The 17,743-nt window shown below is 38.1% G+C and overlaps 1 protein-coding gene across 3 annotated transcripts in view; it reads right to left on the reverse strand.

Moving 5' to 3' along the window:
• Positions 1-17,743, reverse strand: part of LOC106950291 (general transcription factor IIF subunit 2-like) — a 59,676-nt gene that overhangs the window by 657 nt on the left and 41,276 nt on the right. For 2 of the 3 annotated variants that reach the window (XM_015037045.1, XM_015037044.1), the window contains exons 6-9: positions 7,128-7,209; positions 5,569-5,665; positions 3,501-3,644; positions 1,350-1,649 (exon numbers count right to left, since the gene is read on the reverse strand). In XM_015037045.1, the coding sequence (XP_014892531.1) occupies positions 1,509-1,649; positions 3,501-3,644; positions 5,569-5,665; positions 7,128-7,209 (464 nt within the window). In that variant the 3' untranslated portion in view covers positions 1,350-1,508. Of the gene's footprint in view, positions 1-1,349; positions 1,650-3,500; positions 3,645-5,568; positions 5,666-7,127; positions 7,210-17,743 lie in introns of those variants that run through there. The other variant, XM_015037046.1, reaches the window with a different exon arrangement.

The raw sequence follows: 17,743 nt of genomic DNA on the forward strand, positions 1-17,743 counted from the left end.
CACCAGTGACAGTAAAGACGGACTAAGCTAATAGCTTAATCTATAAACTTATAGGGCTATGTTCACACTGCAGCCTGAAGTGACCCAATTCCGATTTTTTTGTCAAATCAGAATTTGTTTGTTTTTGCCGAGGTCGTTCGCACTTCTAAATATATGCGACTCGAATGTGATCTCCAGTGCGAACTGCAAACGACCTGAAGGTGTCCCGCATGCGCAGTAGAGGGCGCAATAACGTCAGCGTTCTTAGTGTTTTGCCAACCGCCATAAAGAAGTAGTGCTCATTATTAGCGGAAGCAGGCGCGGAGCTATGGGGGGTCTGCTGCCCCCCAAACCGGGCCGGATGGGGGCCCGGGCCTGGAGGTGCCAGGGAGGGAGGAATGGTTTCAAGTCATTGAAATATGCGATTATAGACAGAAAGTGCGCCCTCGCCTGTTGAGAAGGGTGTATTTAATGTTAAATACCCCGCTCCCCCCTCAACAGTTTCAGTTTCACTCCACGTAAGGGGCCCGGTGATTGGTTAGGGGCCCGGTGATTGGCCCCGCCCCCTGGCCCGGCTGACTTGTTCCGCTAGTGAGCGGAAGTAAACATGGGTGCTAACGGTTCCTAGCTTAAGAACGTGAAGTTGTTGTCCGACCCATAGACATATACATAGATATCATGTAGAGTTGCACTTTAACTTAATCGCAGAAAAGTGACGTCTGTCGAGTATCAGTGACGTTCATGCAATCTTGGGTCGCATTTGAATCGGATAAGTATCGGATATCCAAGTGATCTGGGTCACATTCTTAAAGAATCCGACCTGTGTTGTTCAGACCGTCATGAAACGATCAGATACAGGTCGCATTAAGGGTAAAAAAAGAATCAAAGTTGGGTCACTTCGGGCTGCAGTGTGAACGCAGTAAGTTAAAGTAATCTCACCCTAAACAGGCGACGCTGCTGATCCAGAAAATCTTGTCGGGTTTGGCCTGCCTCAGCTGCTGCTACGGGTTTTTCAGCCTCGTGTAATTGAGCGTGAAAATCTTTTAAAGCCGTTTCCGTTGTAATACAACCAGACAGATGAACCGCGACACCCCGCAGGGTTTCAGCCATCTTTGATTTCCTCTAATGTGTTTCCAGTTTATCAGCCGCGCAGGGTGGCTGCCTGGCGCCAACTAATTCATCAGTTTTAGTGGGGCTCGAATCACAGGAGGACATTTTCACGTGTCAAACAAAGGTGTGGGTAATTAAATGACTAATTGCAGCGCAGCTTTGTGGTAACAGCTGGAACAGATTGTTGTTGTTGGCTCCAACTGTGCTTTGTCTACTGTGAAAAATACCTGCTGAACGGACAAGTTCAGGAGAGACAGACACTGTTTTCTAACAGTTTTAATCCAGAGAACTGAAAACATGGCAACATTACTGAAAGCAAAATGGACTCAATCCCACAACTTATATTCATCATGCTGAACATTATACATGATTTTCCACCGATTGTAAACAAAATATAGCATTTTCTGAGGTGAGATGTCTCAGATGGAGCTGGGGCTTTTCTGCTCCTCTTCCTCACTCGGTTGGTGGTGACGGTACTCTGGCTTCAGCTCCCAGGTGCTTTTGTGCACTCCCTTGCGATTGCATACCCCGATTTCCCTCATGATTTCTTTAAGATATGTCTGCAATGCACAGGAGAAACTCCAATAAAATGCAGCATCAACAGAGAAACAAAGCTGTGTGGAGAAATGTACAGTGTTAAAAAAAACAACAATTTAGATTCCTTCTGTTTTTGCTTTTTGGTCACACTTAAATTTTTCAGATCAAACAATAAAACAGCTATTTAACCCAATTTAGCCCTGATGGTTAACTGCATGTTTTGGTTCAAAATGACTGCCAGTCCTCGAATCACATCACTTGTTTAGTTGAGATAAGAAAATGTCAAAAACAACAGAATCATGCCCCAGTCTAAAAAACGTAGGAGAAACAGTCATTCACTGCTTTTCCAATACAAATGTGCACAAATCTTTGTCTCCAAATGTTGTCTTATGTTGAAAGAAAAAACACAATTTTGAAATTTTGGTGTTTCTGTTAAAAAAACGCAATTAAAAAGTTTGTCACATGATAAAAACATGATTCTCCAGCTACTTCCTGTCATCTTTGTCTTCTGCGTTTTGATCATGTGATGCGAAAAAAGTGTTTCCATTGCAGCTTTATGAGATAAAACTGTTTAGACACAGACAGAAAACTACTCTGTGGCTCATTTACAAGTGATCAGGAGGGTCAAATGGTTTCTGATTAGGTGCAAAATCAGTTTTTACTCAAGTAAAAATAAAAAGTAGCCATCCAAGAAATTACTAAAGTAAGAGTGAAAAGTATTTGGTAAACAAAGCCACTCAAGTACTGAGTTACTGATCAAAAATTTTTAATATTTAAAAATTACCAAAGTATAAAGTTATGTGGAACTTCTAGTATTGTAAAACTCAAAATGAAAGTAATTCATGTAAATAATCATAAATCAGGCAAAAAAAAACATTTATCCAAATCAATTTAGTTCAATAAACTGGAGTAACTTTACTAAAAATGCAGCAGTGCTTCTTTGTCTGGTGTGTTTCAGTTTTTTCAAACATATTTTTTGTTTTCAATAAAGAAAATGTTTATTTTCATCCAGTAAAGTTTCTCACAGTGGGCAGAGTGACCAGAAATTTTACTCAAGTGTACCGATAATTCATAAAAAATTACTGAAGTAAAAAGCACAGTGTAGTAATAAGGCAATTTTTTCCCAAAAAGTTACAGGATATTAATAGTATTATTATTACTATTATTGTTGCAATTTCAAAGACTTTTTTGTGTGAACCTTTACACCTGAATTTCTCTTTGCAGGATAATAAAGGTTGTTTCTATTCTGTTCTGCTTAAATAAATGTAACTAGCCAACTCTGTCTACATGCTAATCTGAACCAAATCATTTTTAGCGTTTTTTACATGACAAATATACAAAACATTTTTAAAGACAAGGAATGATCTGTGGGATGTTATGTCCCAGAGTGACCACAAGGTGTCTCTGTCGAGCTTCCAAACCTTCAGCCGCTCCGATAGCCGATCACTAGAGATGTGCTTCAAAACTTCTCATAATGGACATTTCGGTTACTTTAGTTCAGTTAATTTGAGTGTTGGCCAAGTGCTTTGGGAGGGAAACGCTGGAGTGGAGTGTATCAGGGCGTTTGACTCCTACTCAGCCGATGGTTATGCAATCAGAGGCAATCAGAGCGAGAGGAGGACCTGCAGGTCTCATCTGCACCTACACGTTGCTTTTTCTCTGAGAGCTGGTATGAATCCAGAGCGCGGTATCGATTCGCACTGTGTGTGCACACTCGAGCCTAAAATTTCCGCCACAACAGATTGTGTGAATAGCCACAGACGTCATGCCGTGGGCGGCTGGTTCGAATTTAACAATGCAAGGTGGAAAGTGGGCAGGTGTGTGTGTGTGTTTTTTGGTGCCTTCAGTGATCATGGTAAGTGTAGTTTGTTCACCACGGGCTGCTTGGTGATGTCCACCAGGTCCTTGAAGCTGTAGTACTGGTGCTTCTCAAAGGCAGAGAAGAGCAGGTCCAACACCAGCTGCCGATCCGCCCTCACCATCTTACCGTCAGACTTCTTCTTCTTCTCATACTCCAACTTCAAAAAAAGTTTTAAAAATTAACCATCCTTAACATTAACAGCGACTTCGTATGTAATCACCAAGGTGATCTAAAACTCTAGAAATAACAAAAACTTAAAACTGATTTCTTTCCCCCCAAACAAGCAGTTTAGATCATTTTATTACGACACTCTGTACTCGTTCTGGCAGCGCTGAAGCTAGTCCCCAAAATGGTGACAGGAAAAGTTGTGACTGGAGTTTAGTCCAGGCACAATGCAAAACTTTGACCTTTCTGAATTCTGCACCTAAAAATCAACCAAAGTTTGAATAAGTTCAAATTACTACTATTAAAACCTAAAAATATTTAACTAATAAGAAATAACATCTGGCAAACGCTAAAAACTAATTAATTAGTTTATTAAATTATGAAGTGGAAGAATAATCTGAAAAGTGTGGCATGTACTAAATCTCGGCCTCAGACATAAATGTAGACAAAGGGACACAGCACAGGGATAAAAATGTGGAGAATTTTAATGTAGGGTTGGGTTATAAAACATCTCAAGACTTAAAGTCTCTAAGAGGAAAAAAAAATCAAAACCAATTAATTGAAAATTCACATTTTGTATGTTTTTATCCAGCCGCTTGAGTCTTTGCTGCTACTAAAAACAGCCAAAGCGCTTAAAAAAATAAAACACCAGGCTGTTTTTTTGACAATAGGTTAATATTTTTTGGTGTCTCGAAAATGAATCGTTTCAAAAGCCTCCCAAATGTTAAGTCACAGTGGGTACTGCGCTATTACCTAGCAACCTTAGCCAAGTCTAGCCCCGTTACCTAGCAACCTTAGCCAAGTCCAGCCCCTTACCTAGCAACCTTAGCCAAGCCAGTCCTGTTACCTAGCAACCATAGCCAAGTCCAGTCCCGTTACCAAGCAACCTTAGCCAAGTCCAGCCCCGTTACCTAGCAACCCAAGCAGAATTCCAGAACATTTGGTCAGCTGGTTCTACTGCACTGTATAATGGCTACTAGAATAGACAAGTGCAGCCTAGAAGCTGAATGCTTCTTCTCCATGTTTGGTTCTGGTTCTGTGCATGCTGAACAGACCAGAACCAGAACCTCTCTGCATCCAATCTGATAGAATTTATGGTGTTTTGCAATGAAAAAAAATATCAAGTCTTTCAGCTGTAACCACAAAAAATAAAATATTGACTCAGAAAACAAATGCACGCCACACTTTTCAGATTACTACTACTAAATTTTTCCAAAAACAAAGTACTGTTTTAATTCCCTTTAAATACTAAATCACATTGAAATTTGTGGTTGTAGTAGGATGAAATTTGAAAAAACAGATAATTTCTATATTTGCAGCAGGGCTGACCAATCAAATCTTCAGGTGTTTTGCTCTCATCTGTGAATAAGCAGGTAAATATTCACTTTTTTAACCAACAGACTGATTAAAGTCGACTAAAGAGCATCGCTAAAAGCCACAGTCAGTGACGGCGCTGAGAGCACTTTGCCTTAAAGGTCAGTTTGTGCTGCCTAATGAATCACAGCACAGGAGAAAGCAAGAAGATATTTCAGTAAAAGTTACATAAAAAGGCGAGCTTCAAATGCAATAGTAAAAACAATTTAAGCTTCAAATGCAACAGTAAAAACAATTTAAGCTTCAAATGCAACAGTAAAAACAATTTAAGCTTCAAATGCAACAGTAAAAACAATTTAAGCTTCAAATGTCCAAATTGTAAAAACAATTTGGACAAACACTTTAGTTTGTGCCAAACTAAAGTGTTTGCTGCCACCTCTGTGAGCATTTTCTGCCACTGTTTAATGTGTAACCACCAAGCAGTGGAGCAGTCAGTCATGCTGGTGAGTGTATGTAAACTTGTGGTCGCCGGGCTGAAACCGTCTCCGTTTCTGACCCAAACTGGTGCCACGCCTTCACGCCTGCAGCATCGTCCTCCTTACGTTGAAGTCGTGGTTGGCCACAGGCTTGAAGACTGTGGCGACGGCTCGGTCCAGCTGCTGCACCAAACGCTGCGGCTTGACGGACTCGACCTGCAGCCTGGCAGACACACAGCAGACGAAGAAAAGCGAGGCGTTTGAGTCTCTGTGGAAAAGCTGACAGATGTGCCTGGTGGCAGGCAGGGCAGCAGCTGTCAGCATCTTCAGGTTCATCTCGTCAAATCTACCCTGGCAGCTTCTTTCCTTGGAGATCTGCTGCTTTCTGTCAGTCCTTTCTCGTAACATTTATACCCGCTGCGTGTTTTATGTAATCACAGGGAACATGTGGGGACATTTCCACTGGAGTGATTGCAAACGGGACAGACGCGCCGTCATCTCTGCCTGCAACAGAGTTAATTGTGAGGAGCATTATAAATTTGACATTTCTGGAGCTCCAACTGTAAACATTTCCATCCCTGAAGTCTTTCCCTTTAAATTGCTCCTCGCCGCTCTGAGAGCTGACACACTGATACAAACCGTTTGTTCGCCTCGGGTCGCATTGTAGCGCTGCATCTGCCACAGAGATGCTGTTGCTATAGCGATGCCATCCACTAATTGTGGCTGGAAAACATATTCCAGTGAAGAGGACACAAAGACTCGAACAACAACAACAACAACAAAACAGGGAGAGTGGAGTGGGGTGTTGTTCTGTGCACCATTCAACAGCAGCTGTAATTCACATGAAATCAGTTCACATCTCTTGATTTTTAGCCACTAAGTGATGAAAGAAGCAACTTTGGTTACAAAACAGATCAATCTCCTCTCTCTCTGTGTGTTTACAGGACATTTAAGTAAGTTTGCAAAAGTTAAATAAACTAGGAATTATTTCATTACCATTCATGCAGTTTTTATCTGGAACAAACTTCCAGAAAACTGCAGAATAGCCGAAACACTGACTTAATTTGTGCCCTTTAAGATTTCAATCTGATGTTACAATGGCATAATAAATTAAATTATTATTATTAATTTAAACCAAGTTGAAGTTACACATTTTGATGTCATAATTATGAAAATTAAAGTAATAAATATGAGAATAAAAGTACATTTTTGGCATTAAAGTCAATTATGAATTTTGATATCAAATTTAAAGAGAATAAAATTATAATTACAATAATCTGGGGCTTTAAAGTCATAATTAAAGGAGAAAGTCAATTTCAAGTTTAAAAAAAATAATAATCATGACAATAAAAGTGATTAAGACTTTTACTTTTGTAATCACAACTTCCTGTTGGCTCTTTATTTATTTAGTTTTTGTCTTGGCGGAAATGGGCTTCCATAGTCAGAAGAGTAGAACCAAAGAAAAATGGGCTTCAGCCATTAGTTAGGTAGAAAACATCATTAAACCACTACATTTGTTTATTTTCTGCTCGTTTTTATATTTTCTCCACTGGTTTAATTTGCTCTCCAGTTGAAAATGAGCAGAAAATGGTTTAAAACGATCCATTTATTTATTTCCGCTCTGTACCAAATGTAAACGATGCGTGTCAAAATCCAGAGAGCCAACAGCTTGGAGCTTCACTGACCTCTTGACCTTCATGTAGCTGTCGGAGACGACGGGCCGGCACTCGGCTCTGTGCACCACCGTCCCCTCCAGACTGACTTCATCTGCAACACAAACTGTGACTCAGCCGCCTCATCGTGATTCACACACACAGATGCACTCGCTCTGTTATGGAAATGATACAGAAAAGTTTTGGAAATTATAAAAAACATGAATTTATCAATCTCACTCAGGTTAAGATTATCTGCTGTGAGATACGGTGTCCCACAGGGTTCAATCTTAGGCTCTGTTTTATTTTTATATGTTCTCATAACTCATATTATTGGGTTTAGCTCCTTCCTGGTTCTTTTCATTGGTTTAACCATATTTATGTTCAAAACTTTAAATAACTCAAAGTTTTCATTATTTCACATTTTAATTTTTACAGTGAACTGAGATTACAAACCACAGCCCTAAAACTTTGGACCTACTCTACAAACATTTACATCAACAAATTTTAATAATTCACACCCCAAATATACCTTAACAGTAAGAACTATCTGCCCCCACTGCAGATGGTGACATCTATGGTCTTCCGTATGTCCGCTGTTTGGGGTTCAGCCAATCAGAGCCAAGGAAATTGAACGGCACTTCTGATTGGCTGCCAACATGTCATTTAGCATTGCACCTTTGGGCTTAATTTTCTTTCAAATATTTTAGATAAGAAGAATGAAAAGGTCTGCAAATATTAAAATTTTCTATGAATAATTTGGAGTTACGTTACACAAGAAAGAGGTTGAAGTTTCACTGTATCCATGAATACTCTGTTTTTAGGAGCTGATTTTTTTATTCTAATTCACAAATTAATCCAATCTCACTCTAACAAAATTAACTGGATAATCACACTTTATTGGAAGTAAAATAAGTCCAATTTTTTTTTTCTCAAACACAGAAAGACCATTTTATGTGCTTTTAATTCCTCAACTCTTGATTTCTGTAAAAGTCATGTTGTACTAACCTTGTACTAAGACAAGTATGAAAAACCAAACCATGTTTTGTTTTGTTGTTTTTGCAAATAAACAAATCCGTCCACAGGCTCAATTGAAAGCAGTTAAGTCTGTTTTTGATGCTTGGGTGAGGAGCTTTTAGCAATTAAAGCTAAATGTTGGAGGGAGTTCCCTGAGGAAATCAGATCAGCAGTCAGTGAGCTTCAATAAATCACTCCATGTTGATTTAAAAGCTTTAACTTCTTTTATCGACGCCTGTTTTTGTCTTCCTCCTTTGAAAAATTGCTTTATAAATAAACTTGCACACTGAAAAAGGAGAAAGGAGCTCCTACTTTTAAAAAAATGAGTTAAATTGTTACATATAACAAATTGTTTGTCAAACTTACATTATTAACATTTGGTTAATATGACAACTTAATAAGCTTAAAATAATTAATTCCATTAAATTCTAGGTAGATACAACCACAACGTATTAAAGAAAAAGAAAACTGCTAAAATCTCAATTTTTTGTTTACATTTCGAGAAGAAGGAAGTTGCTCTCTTGTCTTCAGAGGTTTTTGTGGGGGTGCTGCCTGTGGGTGCAGCGCCCCCACAGGCGAGGAGAAGAACAGGTAACACACACAAAAAAGGTTTGGATTGTTTGACTTAGTGCAGTGTGAAAGCGAACTGCACCAGATGAAAATGTAACCACACTGCCATCAGGTGGTTTTCATTATTACTGCAGCATGTTAAAATATTCACATTTAGCTGTACAAACAAAAGACAGCAAAAACAAAAAATTTGTATTTCAGCATAAAAAAGGAAAAAAGTCATCACTGACATCCTCTTCATGAGGATGTCTTACCAAAAACAGTATCTTCAGTCAGAGGCTTCTTCAAATTTGCTGTTAAACAGACTTCTACAGGATATCATTCCTGCCAAAAGCCATCACCAGCTACAATAAGTCTTTGAAGAATTGTAATTAATATGAATTACAACAACTTTTAATTTCCCTTTGGGATAAATAAAATATTTTAGTCTTTTAATAAACCCTAAATCAAACCTTTTTAGCGCTCAAGCTAAAAAGGTTGAGCGCTTTTTGAGCACTCAACCTTACACAAACACCGGTTTGTGCATGAGATAATTCACTGACAAGAAATACTAAAACTCAACTATCCATAGATGGAACCATTTTCTACCTTTTAAATTCAAAATGACCAAGTTTGCAGTTGGATAAACCTCATGAATCGATATTTATCCACTGCAAAAGGATGAGGTCATTGTTGTTCCCAGCCCTGAACCAGTAATCGTTCAAACAGGCTGCAATAAAACCATCAAAACCCACATCCTGACATTTACTGTCGCATCTGAATCACCTTGAAAAATAAAAAAATTTTCCACGCTGTGCTTTTGTGAAGGTGCTTTGGCCAATTATTCAACCGTTCAGCCCACAAGGTGCCTCTTCTGCTCCTCTCCGATCATCGCTTTTCATTTCTGGTTTTCAATAAACTGGCCAGGAAACGGCAGCGTCCAGTTGGTGAGCGTCGGCGTTTCTTTGGCAACTGCTTACCCCATTGTGCATTGTTGGAGGATTTGGCATCATTTTTTTAAGTCTGCTATGTGGACAAATAAAGGGCACAAAAAGCCCAGAAATTTCACATTCAGCATCTGATAAAAGCAGAAGAGAAACGAGTCTCTGGCTCAAATTACACAGCAAAGGAGAGAGACCGGGTGTTAAGAAACTCTCCCGCATCTTCATCTGTGATTTCCTGACTGATCAATCTGTTCCGTCTTGTCATTTCCTTCCCTCTTTTTGTTTTTTTGTGTTTGTTTTAACCTCTGCTGCTTAAAACACATGGGCGAAGAGACATTTCTGCTCCTCAGTCGTCTGACGACGGTGGATCGGCAGGATCACCTGCCAGCCGCCGCGTCTTTTGTTGCCTGGATGATGCGGCGTATTGTCCACATAACAACAAGGCAACGTATCACTGCTGCTCAGGCACTTATTGCTTTACAGATGTCCTCCCACATGTCAAAACAGTGTAACAAAATATTTGTGCTTGCACGTTGGCCCCGACAAGCATCAGCAGATCCACTGTTGACCCGATTCACTCTGTATACAAATGTGAGAACAAGTTAAATATATTCACTCCACTGCTCAAGAAACACTTCTGTGCTCACAAATGTTTCAGTGATAAAATGGTAATAGTTTCTATGTTTACAAAGGGCTTTTATGATAGTAATAAAACTAGTAACAGCAATAATAGTTATGTCAGATGAGAAATAACTTTATAAGTTGTATTTTTTTACCTCGCTATCGTCAGTAACTGAATAAAGACAAATTTCAAACGGTTTAACACAAGTCATAAACTTCTTGAACTCTATTCAATTATATTGTCACTTTGTAGATAATTGTTGCTCTTTTGAGTGTGATTAGTAAAGCTATCAGTGCTAACCATGAATATCGCTAATATAAACTACCAGCAGCTTAAATTGATAAATTCGAAACCATTTTGTCTCATAACATTAGTAAAACTTTTTAACAGCTCCCCCACACAGTGTGATGTCGCCTCTGTTCCTAATTCATGGCTATGCTTTTAATAAACTCAGTTTCTGTGGCTAATCTCGCTGTTGAATGTTTAAAATATTACCTCAAAACAAACTTTAATTTGCCTAATACAATATCTGAAGAAGTAGGCAAACGTTTATAAATATGCATGCAGAGACATTGTGGAAGGATGGAAATTGATCAAAAGCTAGCTTACATCATCTGCATTTGAATTTCCCTTTGGAGGAAAAAGAAATAGGATCCCTTCAAGTTGATGTAATTTAGCTGCAATTATTGTTCTCGAAGAAGTGTCACATCCTTGACAGGCCATGAATAAGTACAGCAGATACTGACAAACAAGAAAATCATCAGAGTAAAACTGTGCGACATGTTTGTTTGTTCCCCACTTTTGAAGAAAAAGGTGAGCTTGATTAGAGATTGACACCTTGTGTTTGTTTCCTTTGATTGCTGAAAACATTTCTTCTTAAAAGCTGAAAAATTTGCAAAGAAAAAAAAAAGAACCAGTTTTGTGACAAACAGACTCTGTTTTTGGGACTCGGAGTTCCTGAAAATGACTTGATAGAAGGCCATGTACATATAACGAAGGTACTTGGTGTCAATTAATACAGGAAAAAAGCAGATGCATTGGCCTCAGTCACCATAGTAACCACCTGCCATCATGTGTAGCACAACATTTCGTCGACCGCCCGCAGGACTCTCTTAAGGCAGCAAACACTTTGCAGTACATGTCAGTGATCTCACTAATGTTCATCTTTGCCTTTTTCCCACAAATGGATGCAATTATGTGCAATTATTGGCTGGCAAGTGCGAGAGCTTGCAAAAAAAAAAAAAACCCCAACCCACACACGAGGAACATGTATGCACAGATGCAGCAAACGTCTTCCCCTTTCCTTCCAGCTGCACAAAGTTACAGCAGCGGGTCAAGGAGATCCACTTCCCTGGTTTCCATTCAACCTGGTTTTCCGAAGGTTTAAACAGATTTCGCATCCAGAAGAAAATGTGCTTTCTGAACACAAAGAAAGAAACGAGAGAAAAGACAGAGCACAGCCAAGAGTAGCTCAAGGCTTCTGCGTGTGGGAGGGACACTTGAGACAAACAGTTGACTGGATTCAAATTGAAACTCTTAAATACTACATCAATGTTGTGGTCAACACCTTCAGCAGACATTCAATATCCTAATTCTCCTACGCACTCATCATTCAGGACTTCATAAGGCTCTCTTGCTTTGTTGCCCTTGCAGAAATTGGGATTTTGGTGAGATCAAACACAGCGACCCTCAGCAAAAAGAGCCAACATGAATGATTCATTGGTTTTTTCGTTTTCCTAGATTTTTTATGGGATTTGCATTCCTTCTTCCTCCCGCCAATAGTACATTAATACATAAAGAGGACAAACGAGGAAAAAAATAACATGCGATGAAAAAGGCGCTTTTTCACAATTTTCTTGTACCAATAAAATTCAACACTTTTATTATGATTTTGTCTGATAGAATGTCCAAATCCAATCCTGCATACTCTTGATGTGTTCAGATTACGCAACTATTATGGAAAATTCACATTTTACACGTTTTTGTACTTCCATTTGGGTCTCAACTGCTTCTAAAAACAGTCCAAAAAAACCACCCAGCTGTTCTTTTGGTAATAACTTTATGTTTTTTATGTCTGGAAAACGAGTTGTTTCAAAAACCTCCGGACTGTTAAGTCATATTCCACGGGCACTGTGCTGTTACCTAGCAACTCGAGAAGCCCAGCCCCATTACCTAGCAACCCTAGAAGCACAGCCCCATTACCTAGCAACCCCAGAAGCACAGCCCCATTACCTAGCAACCCGAGAAGCCCAGCCCCGTTACCTAGCAACCTCAGAAGCCCAGCCCCATTACCTAGCAACCCAAGAAGCCCAGCCCCGTTACCTAGCAACCCGAGAAGCCCAGCCCCGTTACCTAGCAACCCAAGCAATTCCAGCAAGTTTCAGCTCCTTCTGAAAGGAGCTCAACATATTCAGAACTGAACAGATTAAAATCTTGTTTTCAAAGAATGATTTTGTGTAATAAATGTTTTGTATAGTCTATAGACCTATCCTAACGTTTCACGTCTTATCTCTACCAGCTTTACAAGTGTACAAGCTGATTTTATTGTCTGTTCTTTGTAAAACAGACCAAACTCAGAAATGATGTACAATAATAACATTTTTCACTCCTGTCTAAAAAGTCACACATTTATTTCCTTTCAATTCACCATTATGTCCAACTTTGTGTCAATCTATCATGTTGAGCAATGTGAAAACTTAAAGTGGTACAAATATTTCTAATGGGATACAGGCTTAATAAATGCTTCATAGAAAAACTATAATGTAGATATAATATTTAAAAATGCCTTTCATAATAAAACAAGTTGGCTTGTCTGAAAAAAAAACTTAAAACAAGCTTACATAAGAAAAGTAGAAGTAATCACGGTGGAAATAAAATATGTTCTCACAGCGTTGTTATATTTTAAGCTATGACACAGAATGCTTCATATAATCAAACAGACTCATAACTTTAGTAATGAAAACCCACAGAGCTCTTTTGCAATCAAACACAGATTTGAGAACAGAAATCAAGGCAAAGCATTTAAAAATACTTGACCCCAAATATAAACTTGTGATTAAAGTGGAGTTGAAAAGTCTTCCAGCAGACTCAGACGCTGCTCTTATTGTAAATACTGCCATATCTCAAAAGTTTAAACCAGAAAAAAAGGTAATTTTAGTTTATCATCTTTATATGGCCCAAAATAGAAAAGGGTTTGACATGGCTTCAATTTAAACTCATCAGCAAAATTTAATAATAAAAACCCAAATATTTGCATTCCCATCTTTCAAAAAAACAGGTCTCTGTTTTATATATATAAAATGAATTTCTACTTTTAAGAAAATTTTATTTATCATCTTGCATGAGGCAAAAAGCTTCACACTGTAGGTGGTTGAATTTATTGTGAATTTAATATTCATTTAAGCGCTTGATGGCAGTGAAGTCACCTGCAAAGAGCAGAAACACCAACTGCCTGTAAGTGTGTGGTTCAACACATTTTTAAAACGCAATTAACTTTTCAACCCACGTTGTTGCACATACCTGCTTTCTGTCTGACGTTAACGAAAATAAAACCCCAACCAGTGCAGACACGCGCCAGTTAATCCTCGTTAGGAAAAGATCAAGTGATTTGTGCTTTAAGTGACGCCTCAAATGTGACTCTGGACATCTTTTACAGCCGTGTTTGAGCTAATGACTGCAGACCTTATAAAGGGATTAAGGGTTCAACAGAAACACAAAGCTTCAGCCAAAGGGCATCGTGAGGCTTTATGAGATGGGAGGACCATTAACAGATTTCACTGAAGTCGTGGGCAGCAGCGTAAAAGGTCAAACACACTGTAAACGGCACAATTATCAGACAAAGCCGATCCACTGAGTCGCAGCAGGCGGCTTGTCTTTTACAGACAAGGTACAAATGGTGATAAAAATACAATCGATTTGAAATGGGCTGATAAAGCGCAATTTATATCATATCTGTTATAAGAAAACTAAGACAACTGAAATATATTCATAGGATATTCACCCTATTAAAAGACATTTTAACATTTTAGTCATTTTAAAACAGTAAATGTTAACTCAGCTAGTTCCAATGAAAATCATTTGTCTGTTATAGACTTCATTAGCTTGTTTGTCCCACTGTTACGTATATTAAAGGATTGCTGATGTTGTGCAACTAATTCTCTTAAAAAGGCCCTGAAAACCTGATCAAACTGCAACTATACAAAACCTTACCAAGTATTTTCCTCTAGTTTCTACTGCAAATAGCTTGGCTAACGCTTGTTTAAAGAAAATAATTCCTTAATATTGTTTTGAAAAAGAAGATTATTTCCATGTCATGTGTGGAATTAGAATGTGGTTGCTAGGAGACAGACTTCGCTTGGCTGGGGTTGCTAGGTAACGGCACAATCGTAAAATAAGTGAAATAATCAGAAGTTTTCACCAATATTAAGAAATTATTGACTTAAATCAGGGGTGTCCAAAATCGCAAAGTCAAAAAAGTACCTGCAGGTAAAGAATTAAAAACTAAAATCAAGTTTGGTTTTAAATATTTTTTTGTAGCAAAAGGATATTAATCAACGTAGATCCAAAACTTTATTGTAGGTTTACTGTATTTGTAGTTTAGAGCTTATTAGAGCAAATTTTTTATTAATATTATGCCATTTTATTGGCAATGGGGAGTTGTAATAACAACAACAGAGTTTGGTTTCCAATTTGTTTCCCCTAAAATCAAACTTAAGTTGTTTTCAGGGTTAAATTACGCTACAGGAAAAAAAGATTAATTTAATTTTTAAATTAAAAGGGCTATCCGACGGTTTGGGACACAAAATGCCGTCTTTGTTCAAATATGGAGAAAGATAAACCCTTAAAACGAAACACGTTACAGATTTTAATTTTACAATATTATTGGAATATGAAAGGTAAAACGATGGTTTTTATCTGTTGTAAACAGCTTTTGCTCTCCTGTCAGTGCTGTGACTGTGAGCTGATTCAACGGAGATGGAAAAATGTCACAGGACAAACATTAAAGCTTCTCTCAGGCTTTATGTTAATGTTCAGACAATTCTAATATAAATAACACTTACATAACATTTTTATATTTTAGATAATATTATATGAAAGATAAAAATGTGCTTTTTGAATCTTTTGAGAACATTGTTTTCCAAATATATCTTCGTTTAGCCAGCCTAGTTCTTGTGTCTTTTATATAAACATTATTAAATTCAAAGTAACATTTATTGCGTTATCTTTATGAACACATCTCCTTGGGTCTCTCAGCCTTTCACTGTAAATTTGTATTAAACCAGACAGTGTTTCTTATAAATAGATCTTGCTTTTAATCTGCTCTTTCATCCGCTCACATATTTCATTTGTCCTGACCTTCTTTTGTACCACGTTCAGCTATTCAAACACATTTTCCCGTTTCAGAAACAGAGCTGTGATTTAGAGACGGCAGAGAGGAATAAAAGCTCTTTGCGTTCAGATGACATTATGTCCAACATGGCTACAGTTTTATTCAATGAGTAACAGGAGGGTTATATTCTGTTTTTATTCAAGCACTAAAATTAAAACAGACGAAGAAAAGCAAAATGCAAAAAATGTAACCCTAAGTTCCTTTATAATTTGAATTCCTAAATAATTAAAATAGTAAAGAAGCTTAATTCCTGACAGTACAACATAAAACGCAGCTAAATTAACATTAAATCAGCAGGATGTGAGTAAAAAAGACCAATAAAGAAGCAATCTGAGCCACAAATACAGTTAATTTGCATTTCTTAAAGAGCATAGAAGTGAAGGCAGCTGGAGAACAGAGAGGCGAACGCGAGGTCATCCACCCACTCGAGCCCGTCTCTTACCTCCATCTGCTTCCAAGCCCTTTTCCTCAAAGCTGCGACCTCCCTAATGTTAAAACAACAAACAGCTCGCCGCCCACCAGGCCTCCCATCAGCCATCACTGTCTCCGACTGTCAGTCCCCCCTCGCGCTTCGCCGCCGCAACATATAGAGTCAGAGCCATACGCGCTAATTTGATCATACAGCACTCACACTGCTCTTTAATTCAAGCAAAACTATCTTTTTTTTAAATTATTTAAAACTCTGTTCAGTATCTTTTAAACCGATTGCATAAGTAACCTTTTCCAGTGAGCCTGAGGCAGGTCACGCAGTCTCTGTTCTCATTTTCTATGATTCTCATATTTTTACAAAATAAAAAGGTTCAACCTGGTCACAACATTTCTGCCAATTTCTTGAGGGAATGTGTTTAAAATTCATGTTTTAAAAAATCATCTTTTCCTGAGATATCTGAACAGATGATATATTCCAGAGAATTGGCATTTTATTAAAGCAGAAACACAGGAACACACTATTACATATCGATGATAATACAGCGTATAACTCTTACCTAAATCTTACCTGAATAAGATGAACTTCTTTGTTTCAAGGTAATTTCTCATTGGGGCGAACAGAAGTCACATATGGGGTACCCCAAGGTTCAACCCTGGGATCCCTCTCTTTTAATATCTACATGCTCCCATTAGTTCAGGTTATAAGTAATAAGATTAGTTACTATATCTATGCAGATGATACACAGCTCTACATTACAATGCGACAGATAAATGTCTGGGTGTGCCAAAGTTTTCTCCAGCAGAACAGACACAAAACTGAAGTTATTATGTTTGGACCTAAAGAGGAATGATCCAGAGTCAACACACAACTTCAGTTACTACACCTGAAAACTAGAGATTAGGCCTGATATCTGGGAGAAGTGATGAACTCTGACCTGAACCTTCAGAGCCACATGAAGACAGTTACAAAGTCGGCCTTCTGTCGCCTGAAGAACTACCATTAATACATGTGTGACATACAAATACATTTGACATACTAAACAGAAAATGTATGATTTTCTTAAAAACACCAATATTTTAAAGGAGAATCTCTCAAAAGATTCTCTAAGGGGTGAGGTTTATGAAAATAAAGGGTTGAGTTTTTCCTCATCAAGAAAAATCAATCTGTCTCACTTTTTACTCCAGGATTATTAAATTAAAATCTTTGCTGTACAAAAAAATGTTGGGATGTGTCTATGGGTTAAGGAAGAAATGTTTATTACATTTTTCCCAAAAAATCATTCTTAGATAATGAGATTTTAGACTTCTCAGTTCTGCCTATTTTAAACTCCTTTCAGAATGACATGTTTTAGGGCGTCTTGTCACTTTAAATCCAAATAAGCTGCTGCTGGCCACGTCCAACAACTCAACGTATACACTAGCATGTGAGAATGGCTACAAACAGATGTGCAACTATACAAACGTACATCTTTGAAAAGCAGAAGTCTCCTGCACAACCAACAATAATTCAGCAAGTGGTCTCTGAATGGTAAAGTTCTCTTTTCCAGCAGCCATTGTACAGCACATACAGCAGTAAAACCAGCTTATCAAACATGCTGGAGCTCAGCTTGAGTTGCCAGATAACGGCACAATACCCATTGAAAATGACTCAACAGGGAAATTTTGGAAACAACTCGTTTTCCTAGACACCAAAAAACAT

The sequence above is a fragment of the Poecilia latipinna genome, unplaced genomic scaffold, assembly GCF_001443285.1.
Source record: "Poecilia latipinna isolate Pla-1442-1.1 unplaced genomic scaffold, P_latipinna-1.0 Scaffold390, whole genome shotgun sequence".
Taxonomy (NCBI): Eukaryota; Metazoa; Chordata; class Actinopteri; order Cyprinodontiformes; family Poeciliidae; genus Poecilia; species Poecilia latipinna.